Source organism: Perognathus longimembris, chromosome 1 (genome assembly GCF_023159225.1).
Source record: "Perognathus longimembris pacificus isolate PPM17 chromosome 1, ASM2315922v1, whole genome shotgun sequence".
Classification (NCBI taxonomy): Eukaryota; Metazoa; Chordata; class Mammalia; order Rodentia; family Heteromyidae; genus Perognathus; species Perognathus longimembris.
Genome location: NC_063161.1, coordinates 46600318 through 46613320, shown reverse-complemented (window position 1 = coordinate 46613320; position 13003 = coordinate 46600318). Strand labels below are relative to the sequence as shown.

At 36.2% G+C, this 13003-nt stretch overlaps 1 protein-coding gene across 1 annotated transcript; it reads left to right on the top strand.

The window, feature by feature from the left end:
- Window positions 1-6632: 6632 nt before the first annotated feature.
- LOC125348374 (olfactory receptor 6C6-like) lies at window positions 6633-12866 on the top strand. The gene is made up of 2 exons (XM_048341566.1): window positions 6633-7570; window positions 12827-12866. The coding sequence occupies exons 1-2, from the start codon at window positions 6633-6635 to the stop codon at window positions 12864-12866; spliced, it is 978 nt and encodes a 325-aa protein (XP_048197523.1).
- The last annotated feature ends 137 nt before the right edge of the window (window positions 12867-13003 follow it).

Sequence of the window (13003 nt, the reverse complement as noted above, 5' to 3'; positions counted from 1 at the left end):
TACTTCTAAATCTCTCCTTATAAATGACAGCTCTACGTCAACCATACTTTAAAATGCAAGAATAATATTGGACAAACACAACAATTAAGACTATGGAAACAAAAATTTTAAATAGTAAGACTTTAGTATTAGCCTAATAAATGAGTTTTATGTTGCAAATTCTTGATACAGGTGAACTTCAACTAGACATTGAATTGATACTTGTATTAATTGCTAATTATTTTACATTTGTCCTATATATTCCATTGCTAAAATGGTGAGAGACAAGCACAGAACACAATGATTATTATATACTGAAGTATTGATTGATAGAAAATACAAAGAAAATATGAATACTTTTCAAGATGTAAGAAAATTTTCAAGAGGAAGTATCACTTATGATGAACATTGAAAAATAAATGAGTAACATTATAGTCTAGAATGTTTTGATGAGAATTATAAGATATACAAAGAATTGAGGTCCTAAAGGTAATTTTCCCCAGTAGAGATATAACTTATTTGTAAACACAATTGTTTATCATTCAAAAAAATTGAAGTTAAGGTTTTTTCCCCATAGCTTACATTATTTTTATACTGTGAATCCTAGAAATCAACTAGCTTGAGAATAAATATTCATTTATATCTTGGTTTGGGGAAATTTTAATTCTAAAAATATGAACTATAATTTCCTGATCCATTGTGCTTTTTTACCAAATTAATAACTTACACATTATATAGAAGAGCATACTACACTGGAAACCAGTGCTAAGGAAAAACATGTATCTCTACATTAGTATGGAAAACATTATAGCAAAGTGTTCCTTTGACTCTCCAGTCACTCCATGTCCCTACCCCATCTCCATCCTCTAATGAATCAAAATATTCACTGGTGTTGTATCACTCACTGGAGGTTACTCTTGCTTTTCTGGAGTTTCATTAAAAAGAAGCCATGCATTGTGAACTTACAATGGCTTTTTCTTTTTTACTGACCATAACAATATGATTTTTCTTGTGCTCTTGTCTTCACTCATAGTTGGCTTCTTTCACTATCTAGAATCAATAGTATGCGTGCTGTACTTCTCTAAAAGCAATATATTTTGATACTTCTCTTTTCACAATATACATTTAAATAGACTGTGCCAAAAGTGAATTCACAAAGAGAGGCTGTTCCTCAGTCTTGGGGATTCTACTCTTCAATTATTCTCCAGACAGAGGCTGAGGAAATTATCCCTAGAGAAAAAGAAAAAAAAACTGTGTGGGACTATATTTTTTATTCTATTGCTCCCTTTAGGCTCTACTTCTGTTTAAAATTAATCATAGTGGCAAGAGTGCTTGCCTCGTATACATGAAGCTCTGGGTTTGATTCCCCAGCACCACATATATACAAAATGGCCAGAAGTGGCACTGTGGCTCAAGTGGCAGAATGCTAGCCTTGAGCAAAAAGAAGCCAGGGAAAGTGCTGAGGCCCTGAGTCCAAGGCCCAGGACTGGCAAAAAAAAAAAAAAAGATCTAAGATGTTTGAAGCACTGGACCCATAATTCATTGCAAGTCAAAGGGAAGAAAACTGGACAGAAAAGCTGCAGAAGATAGATTGTCTTTGGGAACAATGTAAAGAGAAGAAATAATAAATGTGAGAGTTGACAGAATAAAATAAAGTATAAACTGAAAGAACCACACAAAGTATTGATGAAACAAAGATTGGCTCTTTGAAAAGATGAGCATTATTAATGAATGCTCATACTAGCTCACCAAAAGAGAGAGGGTAATCAGACTAATAAAAGTAGAGCCCAAAAATAAGATAGCAGAACAAATACCACTAAAATCCAGAGATGCATTAAGGAATGTTTTAAAATTTTAATTTTAATAAATTGAAAAACATAGAAAAATTGGATCATGTAAGTGACTATCAAGAGATGAAGGGAAAAATAAATGGTGATAAATATATACCTGGAATAATAGTCATACATAAAAAGGAATTTATATGGAAGTGGATAGAATGGATGAACAGCCTGCTAACAAAAATGTCTGACTTCAAAAACCCAATATCAGGATATCTCTCATATGTGGAATATGGATGAGGAAAAAAATATAGATGACAAAAGCAGAAAAGGGGTCATTAAGATGTAAAAGGAGTCAGAGGACAGAGTGAGGGGAGATGAATGAGAGTAATAGACACTTTAGTGATCAAAGTGAATTATATGCCTCACTGAAATGTCAAATGGAATCCATTATATTATATTCATATTTACTAATTTTAAAAGCCAGATTCTTCATGAACAAAAATACATAACAAGTGAATGTGTTAAAGATATAATAACAATAATTGCTTGACGCTGGTAGCTTGTCCCTATTATCCCAGCTACTTAGGAAGCCAAGGTCTGAGGATCACAGTCTGAAACCAACATTGGCAGGAAGTGCATGAGACTTATATCTTCAAATAGCCACCAAGAAAAAACCAAAAATCTGGATGCAAAGCTACGGCTCAAGTGGCATCGTGTTAACACTTTGAGCACCAAAGCTGAGAAATATATAAAAATAAAAGACCAGCACAGTGTTAGTGGCTAATGTCTGTAATCCTAGCTACTAAGGAAGTTGAGATCTGAGGATCGCAGTTCAAAGGGAGCAAGTCTGTGAGAATCTTGTCTCCAACTAACCACCAGAAAACTAGAAATGGTACTGTGGTTCAAAGTGGTCTTAGAGGACCACACTGCAGCTACCAGCACAAACATGTTCAGTAGAATTTACCATAGCCAATATATGGAATAGGCCCAGATGACTCAATGAATGAATGGAGGAAGAAACCATGGTGAATACACACAATGGACTTCTATTTATCCACCAAAAAGAAAGATATACTGCCATCTGTAAGGAAATGGAAAGACTTGGAAAAAATCGTATTCAACAATGGAAGCCAGACTGAAGAAACAATGGTTGCTCAGTTTCCCTTATTTATGCTAGCTAGAATGTGCCTATAAATCTACAAGTTAACACACTGGGTGGTAAGGAAGGCATTAGGAAAGAGTTAACTGAAGTGTAGTAGACTCTACACAGAGTGTAAGTAGTGAAATTCTTTAAGAAGATGGGGTCGAAGCCCAACAAAATAAGTACCAGGAAATATGTATTTGGAAGAGGGTAGGGTAGGGTCAGGAGGAGAGGAGTAGAAGAATGGATGGAGGAAGGGGGAAGAATGTAGGCAAGACCTTGTTGTATATACCACAGAACTGAGAAATATAAGGGAGGAAATGGACCAAAGAGTGGTGAAGATGTTGAAGTGATGACACGGATCAAGATGCATAATGGCAAAACAATCAATATGGAGTGGTGGTTGGGGGAGGAAGGTGGGAGAAAAATGAAGGAAGGAAGGGATAACAAGTATGACAAGAAATGTACTCACTAACTTACATATGTAACTGTAACCTTCTGTACATCACTTTGACAATAAAATTAAATTTTAAAAATATCAATATATTTTAAAATTAAGATAAAGGGAGGGAGAAATGGAAGAGGTGGGTGAGAATGTTGAAAGGGGTGACAATGATCAAGATGCACTGTATTCATAACCTGCTTTGGTGGATGGCTAAATAAATAAGAGCCCAGCTACAGTGCCTCATGCTTTTAATCCAAGCTATTCTTGAGACAGAGTTGAAAAGACCATAGTTCAAAGACAGATCTGGTAATATATTATCAATACGTCATCTCAACCAATAGCCTAATGTGGTGGGGTATTTCTGCTATGCTATTTACACTGGAGTTATAAATAGGAAAATTACAGACCAGGTAAGAATGTAAACAATGTGATCTCTTTCCAGAAATAAGTCAAAGAAATAGGCTATGGCTGTGACTCAAGTGGTAAAGTAGCTATCTAGCATAGTGAGTCCTAAATACAATTACACAACCAACAAAAATATTAATATTCAATAATATCAAAGAGACTAGATATAAGACATATTCATTGAATACACCTTGTGAATGTCAAATAACCTACCCTGTGCCTCCTTCACCACACCAGCACATATGCCAAATTGGAACAATACAGACATTAGCACAGCACCTGTACAAGATACATTAAAAATTCATAAGCATTCAATAATTGTAAAAATAAATTGTACTGTCATTCAAATGTTGGGAAATAAAAGCTCTAATAAATTATAGATGTTAATCAGTAAAATGCATGTAGAATAATTTATCTATTGCTTTTAAAACTAGAGGGTTTATTTTGATTCAGTAAATCCATTTTAAGTTATCCTAAAACTCTAACCTTCAACAATAGGAAAAAATTAACTTTAGTGAATACTTGTTGCAAAATATATCATCATGCTTCACTTAGTGGAGTATTTCTAACTCTCCCAGTTGGAACTAATCAAATAGCTGGTACACAGGAGAGTAATTAAACTAACTACCATCCATCTTCTCAAAGGAGGACTTTCCAGATAAACGCAGACTTGAAATGTCTTTGAGAACTGACATGGTGTGTTTCACAAGATGTATTGCTCCGGAAATAAAATAGAAATAACCAAAAGATTTGTAATGCAATACATTTAGGAGGGAACATAGGTCTAGAATCATATGTTTTACTGCTCACACCTATTTAAAAGAGAAGGACTTCCTTCTCTTTTCTTCTAAACCATGAGCCCTGCAACTGCCATTTCAAGTCTGCTGTGTGGTAGTCAAACATAGCAATCTATTGTGACTTTTCAGGAAGCACACTTAGAAAGAAAACTGTGTGTGCGCGCACACACACGTTTGTGCACGCAAGTACATGATGATCCACCTCTATAGAAACCATTTATGAATCATACAATTTGGAATTCCCTTAGGAGATGATGTTCAGTTACCCAGAGAATTCTCTATTCTTGTTAAATAATTTCCTGTCAAACACAGAGGCTTATAACCTCCGTTATATCAAGAGAAGGGCAAGTTGCATGTTATACTAATGTCACTTCCAGTGAGGTTTATAATGTTCCAAAGATATGAATGTATTAAACAAAGATAGATTTTGTAACAAAATAGATTTTGATAGATTTTGTTACAACAAGAAATAGATTAGTCAAAAATAATATCTCTGGGCTGGGATGTAGCTCAGTGGCAAAGCACTTGCCTAGCAAGTGCAACGTCCTGGCTTCAATCCCCAGTACCAAAAGAAAAAGAAAAGACAAAAAAAATCTCTGACTTAACACTTAGACTACTTATATATTTCAAGGTAGAATCAAGTGTTCCAGAGAAGAATGGACCATCCTCATTACAAGGATGATGAATCAAGTATTGAAATACAAAAGATTTTTTCCAAATCTCTGAAGGCTATCTACTAAAGACAGCTGTTAAACTATGAAAAGGTTAGTGATTGTTTAAAATGTCTTTATGCATTTTGACTTAGTGATAATAGTGTAAGATACAATGATCATCTTAAACTGAAGAGCTTCTCCATTTTGTGAAATTAATAATATCTATGAAAACAAATTAGACATCAATGGCTCACATTTGTAATCCCAGCTATTTAGCAGGATGAGATGAGAGGATTGTGGTTTCAACAGCCCAGAAAGGAAAGTCAATTGGACTCCCATTTCCAATTAACCATCAAATACACAGATATAGCACTGTAGCTCAAGTAGTCAAGCAATAGCTTAGAGAAAGACAAAAAAAAAAAACTCTCAGGGACTGTGCCCAAGTATTCAACTGAAGGACTGGCTCAAAAGAACAAAAAAACGAAATGAAATATTGTCTAATTGCATTAATTGATCTGTGATTAAATGAAGTAATGTGATTTGAGGGATTTCCCCACACTGGGTGTACTGTGTGAATATGTAGTATGAGTGATGCCACAGGGAAAAAAAAAACTTTAACCAATAGTTTAAATATTATTTAATTATTCATGTACACAATGTTGAAACTAGATGATTTGCTTACATGCGACCATTTTATAATTTACATTTTCATAATTACCTGAACTTAAGAAACATCATTTTTTCAATATTGCCAGAGTTTTCCACATCAGAGATGATGAGATAGGACACATTCAAGTAAGGCTTCCAACCAAATAATGTTGAGCCTAAATATCACCTTGTCCTGTAGAATTTTATCAGACTAACTACCTTTTCTCTTCATCTTAATAAGAGAAAAATCAAATGCTCAGCCAAGTATAACTCTCAACATATTTCTCCAAATAACACAATAAATAACATTTTCTTTTGATTACCTTTAGGTTCTTCTCATGTTTATTTCTATACTTTCTCTTTTTGTAAAGAATAATTTAGGTTGTAGGCATAAAAAAATAAATATGATACTATCCTAAATGCAGAACCCCTGTTAGATGACTCAGAAAATCAAAAATGCCTAGCATTCCAACAACCTATTTGGATGAAATATTTGAGTCACAGATGAACAATTATCAAAGTGAGAACCTGCCTCTCAAGTAATTTTCTGTAAGACTTGTGGAAATTGTTCAATACACTGACTCATAGTTGGGCTAATGGAGAATATCTGCATCCACAGGAACATACAGCTAGTGTGAACATATGCCCTTTGTGTAAGTCAATTTGTGAAAATGTTTTTAGGTTTCTGAGTATGAGATGTTATATGGCTAAAAAGGACAACTTGGCTTTTCTTCTGGGTGATACTAGTTTTTATTTTTCTGTAGATTTCATAGAAGAAAAGAAATGAAGAATAAATCAGAGGAGATAGTGTTCATTTTGCTGGGACTGACAGATGACCCTCAACTACAAATTGTAGTTTTCCTGTTTCTATTTCTTAATTATACCTTGTGCCTGATGGGAAACTTTGTCATCATCCTGCTCACACTGCTGGACCCCCGCCTCAAGACTCCCATGTACTTCTTCCTTCGAAATTTTGCCTTCTTTGAAATTTGTTTTACATCAGTCAGCATTCCACGGTTCTTGAACAGCATTCTCACAGGAGACAAAACAATCACCTACAATGGGTGTGCAACTCAATTCTTCTTTCATTTTCAATTAGGAGTGACAGAGTTTTACCTCCTGGCTGCCATGTCCTATGACCGCTATGTGGCTATCTGCAAACCCCTGCATTACCCAGTCATCATGAGCTCCAAAGTGTGCTACACACTTGTGTTCAGCTGCTGGCTACTTGGATACTTGTACAATGTTCCTCCTGTCATCTTGGCAAACATGTTAGATTTCTGTGCATCAAAAGAAATTGATCACTTCATATGTGAAATTTCCCCTGTCCTACAGATCGCTTGTGATGCACCCCATTTCTTTGAATTGTTGGCTTTTATATTATGTCTGTCCACACTTTTATTCACGTTTTTGTTAGTGGTAGTCTCTTACACGTTCATCATCAAAACAATTCTCAAATTCCCTTCTGTCCAACAACGGAAAAAGGCCTTTTCCACCTGTTCCTCACACATGGTTGTGGTCTCTATTACTTATGGGAGTTGTATGTTTATGTATTTGAAAACTTCAGCAAAGGATAGGGTGACTTTCATAAAAATCATATCTCTGCTCTATACCTCTGTGGCCCCTTTACTGAATCCTTTCATTTATACTCTAAGAAACCAGCAAGTAAAAGAAGCTTTTAAATATTTGCTTCAAAAGTTTTGTTCTTTTCAAAACAATGAGTCACATAAATGACATGGTGCTGCAACATTAATGAAATAATGAGTTCAGGCATGTAGTATATTATACCTGATCTATGCTGCTTCTCAATTGGGTATGTCATATTAGGTGTACAAATAGCTCTATGCTTTTCCTTCTGCATTCAGACCTCAAGGCTTAAATTGTGTTGGAATTAAAGGGTATTAAAACTTACCCCTAACTGGAAATAAAGGCAAATCTTACCTTTGTGTTTACTTTATTCTTTTCTCTCAAATGATATGTCCCTGTCAAAAAACTCGTTATAAACCGAGACTATTAAGTTAAACATATAATGCTATTAAAACAAATTTATTAACTATTAAAATTTAATGTTATATTAATGAATAAGAGTTTTACTTAGCAAATGCTTGATTCAAGTGAACAGGCGATGTTTGATTATTTGTGTTCATCGCTGTTCATTTTACATTTGCTTCTATAATTTTGAATTGCTAAAATGGTCAGAGAGAAACAAGAAAGATGGTGATTACTATGTCATTCAGTTTATACTGTGAAAGAAAGGAAGAAGGAAGGATGAATAATTTTTGTGGGGAATGAAACTAGGCTGAGAAAGCACCATTCATGATGAACATTGAAAAACGAATGAGGAAAATTATATTCATAAAGATTATGATGAGAGTTATCATGTATACAAAGGAATTGATATTTTTAAACAAAATTTTCTCCAGCAGCATTATAATAATTAGGATTGATTTATATGTAAACATAATTAGTTGTATTGCCTAAAAAGCACCAAAGTACAGGCTGTAGAGCCAATTGCTCATGTTACCTTACAAATTTTGAATGCTAGGTGTGAATCATGTAGTACATAAATAATCCTTTATATAATGGTCAGGAAAAATTTTTAATTTTCCTATAACATGGAATTTCCTGTTTTATTGTGCTTTTGTACATTTTCACCAATTTAATAACCCATATATTGCATACAAAAAGATACAATGCTGGAAACTTGTCCTTTGCAAATATATGTACCCCTGTGTAGTATGAAAAAACATCATAGCAAATTGTTCTCTTTGACTTTTTTTAGTAACTCCATGTCCCCACCCTACCTCCATCCTCCACTGAAGCAAAACTTACTCATTGTTCTTTTATCAAGCAATGGAAATTATTCTTGCTTTTTGGAATTTTGTTAAAAATCAGCCACATGAAAGGAATTAAGGAGAGACTACACAGAAGAAGGGGTAAGAATGGTCCTGGAACACATCAGGAATTGGTCCTCATTGCTAGTCATAAAGGAATTGCAAGTCTGAGATTCCATCTCACCCACATTAGATGAGCCAACATGGTGAAATTCAACAATAATAAATGTTGGTGGTAATGTGGGGGGAAGGACTTCTACCTACTACACGGTTATTAGGACCCCCAAGCTGGGCAACAGTCTGGAGGTTTCTCACAAAACTAAATATAAATCTTCCTTAGGACCCAGCCACACCATTCATGGGCATGTGCCCAGTGCATCACAAACTAAAATATAATTAATACTCTGCACATCTATATTCTTTGCTGCACAGTTTCCAATAGCCAAGCTACAGAAACAGCACAGATGCCCTACAAGAGATGACTGGATCCAAAACATGTGGCACCTATATATAATGGAATTTTACACAGCCAGTAGAAAGACAAACATCATGTCCCTTTCAGGGAAATGGATGGACCAGAACATGTCATTTTACATGAGGTAGGCCAAGCTCAGAGACAGAAAGGGCCCATGTTCACATCCATAAGCAGAAGCTAGACAGGGTCAAAATAAATTGTACAGGACTCTAGGCATTTACACACAACAAGGCATTTACACACTCTTAGGAGAGGAATACAAAGGTGCAATATTTATATCCATCTGATCATGTAAATTAATGATTATCAAAGTAAACTCCAGGAAATGGAAAGGAAGATTTTTCTTTGTTGCTGTTTTTGTATTTTGCTTTTGTCTTGTTTGTTCATTTATTTATATTTGGGAGTGCAAATGGGGACACAGGACTGGAGTTTGGACAAAGGGTAAACAAGTGCAGCACTGCTCCTCATTAGACACTATGCTGAAAATGAACTTTACAATTTGTGGGTTGGGACAGGTGGGAAAACTGGGAGAAATCAAGAGAGTGACATTATCCAAAGAGAAATATCCTCTTTACCTGGCTTATGTAACGGTAACTCCTTTGTGCACCATCTTTAAAATAACAGTTTTTAAAAAGGAGCAAAAAGCAGCCACACCTCATGAACTTTGTGTCCCTTTTTTTTCTCATCAGAATCATATGATTTTTCCTATACTCTTGCCAACATTCATACTTGGGTCTTTGGCTATCTAGACTCAGTAATATGCATGCTTTTCTTCTCTCAGACATGCTTTTCATTCCAATACATGTTATATTCATTCTATGTGAAAAAAACAGGGCTGAATGGTTTTATTAATCAGTATGAAAATTAAATACATTGAATGGATAGCCCCTGAACATATGTTTCCTTTATAATCTATTTTAAATTAAACTATCTCATATATGAGAGGTTGTCCTGTAAGTATTGGGATTTCTACTCCTCAATTCCCATTCTCCAGAAGGATTGAAGCAATTCTTCCTAGAGGAAAAGGAAGAGATCTGTGTAGGGCCATAGTCTATATTCTATTGCTCCCTTTACACTCTACTTCTGCTTATAATTAATTTATTAACCTACTTGTACTTAAATGCAACCAGCTTCATCATTTAACTACTATTTGAGTAACTGAGACAACCAAACTTCAAATGCTGCTGGTTGGATATTTATGAAACTAATATTATATTAACCATTTCAAGTTAGATCTATGCTGAGAAGAGGCAGAAAATATTAGTTGGAAAGAGTGTAAATTTCAGTAATTTCTTTTACTTAATTATTGTTTTTATAGGCTTATATCAGATATACATGTTAGGGACTGCATTGTTACATCTTTACATATGTTTACATTGCATTTCGATCAATTTTTTTTTTTTTCGGCCAGTCCTGGGGCTTGGACTCAGGGCCTAAGCATTGTCCCTGGCTTCTTTTTGCTCAAGGCTAGCACTCTGCCACTTGAGTCACAGCGCCACTTCTGGCCATTTTCTGTATATGTGGTGCTGGGGAATCGAACCCAGGGCTTCATGTATATGAGGCAAGCTGTCTTGCCACTAGGCTATATCCCCAGCCCCATTTCGATCAAATTTAACTCCTGTATCACAGTCCCTATACCTTTACCTCTGAAAAATAGTGTCCAATAGCAGGTTTCCTTGTTTCCACCATTTCTGTTTACATAGATTTAAGTCATCTATTTTAATGATATTCAATCTTCTTTACCTTTGCTACACACACACCCATCACCCAATAGTCCCCCCACATACACACCAGGTTAGAAACAATGCAGTTCTCTGGGGGGGTTGATTTTTTTTATCTTTATGTATATTTGGCCACTCTCTCACTTGTAGTTGGTTGTTGGGGATTATTATGGCCTTGGGAAGGCTGCCCTTCTGACAGCTTTGGGACAATGGAAGTCCCTCCCACCTTCTGGCCTCCACCCCTTGGGAGGTGAACACTTGCTTGCCACCATGATGCGGTTGTCCTGCCCACAAAGGGAAGTTTCGTGAGGTTACTTGATGAACGTGATCCCTAGCCTATGACTGGCCCTTTGGCCAATCCCCTTTCTTTCCCGCCATTACTTCTATATAAGTGCCCTTCCATATTAAAGTCTTTGAGACGCTTCCCACCACCGCAGCGTGTCCCTGATGCCTTCCTTTTCGCCTCCGCCCTTGGTAACATGTGGGGGGACTGGGGGGAGGGGAGGCTTCAGCAACCCTTCCTCAATTTAGCGCTTGCCCATGTGAGCACGCCTTTGGCCTTCCGCTGGCGGAGGGCCAGGCTGAGTGCTCTTTCATAGATTTTGTGGTTACCATTCTCCCCGTGGGGGGAGAAAGGGGTTGTCCAAACCCCAACAGTTGGTAACAAATCTCTCTCTTCTCTAATTCTGGAGGTTTCTATTTGACTTATTAACTATTTCCTCAGCCATGCAGGAACTTTTTAGTTTGGTGCAATCCCATTTATCCCACAGAACACAAAGAAAGTCACGTTAAAGCTACCTGTCTGTACACACATGTTCAGTGAAGCATTATGTATCACAGCCAAGATATGGAATCAGCCCAGATGCCCTTCAGTGAATGGATCAAGAAAATGTAGTATATATACCCTTATGAACACATAAGATGATGCTAAGTGAAATGAACTCCATGTTATGGAAACATGGGATTGTTATATCACTGTTGTAACTACTTTCAACTTGCTATGTGTAACTGTAGCTTATTATTGATGATCTTCTTGTATCCCCTTCCTGTGGTCATACCTACACTATCTCTGTATCTTATCGGAGTATATTGGAAACCGTGTATATTGGTATTACGACTAGGAAATTGAAAGGGAATACCAAAATCGAGAGACACAGGGTTAAAAAAAAGACAAACAACTACAAAAGCAATACTTGCAAAACTGTTTTGTGTAAATGAGCTGAACAACTCGTTGGGGGGGGAAGAGAAAGGGGGAGGGGGAGGGGGGAATGAGGGAGGAGGTAACAAACAGTACAAGAAATGTATCCAATGCCTAACATATGAAACTGTAACCTCTCTGTACATCAGTTTGATAACAAAAACTAAAAAAAAAAGAAAAAGTAGAATATATACACAATGGAATTCTATTCTTCCATAGGAAAGAATGATTTCACCCAATTCATGAGGAAAGGGAAAGACTTGGAAAAATATATTTTGTTTAATATATATAAAACAAAAATGAACCAAATCCAAACAAACTCAAGTTATATATTTTCCTTCATTTATCCTAAGTAGAATGTGATATAAATCTACAAGTACAATAGTAAATGACAAAATATATGCTTGGACATGACAAATTACACTGGACTCTAATCATTCACACAGTGAGGCCAAAGGAGAATATTCATCGGGGAGGATCACAAGGATCACATTAGGTATGTGCATATGATCCAAGATGGTAATGGGCACTCAGAGAAGTCATTCATCTCAGCTCATACTAGGCAAGAGAGGATTCAGTTCTGACTGACATTGGGCATAGGTAAGCCCAGCACAAAGGACAAAGCCTTGGGCTCTTGTGCAAAGACTACTCCAGTCTTAGCCCAGACTCTGGCCTGAGGACTTAACCCCATTACAAATTTCATGAAAGGTCAAGCCAACTCGCCACCTCCAAAAAGTAGTACAACCAAGGATGAAATGGAGAATAAAAACACAACTGAGGATAAGATAGCAGAAATGATCGAAAGCCTCAGGAACGAATTCAGAAAACAGTTCTAGGAGTTTAGAATGGAAGTCTCGAAGGACCTTCAGGAAGTCAAGAAAGAAATGGAAGCAAAAATAGATACAGCCACTCCTCCTTTAAAGACC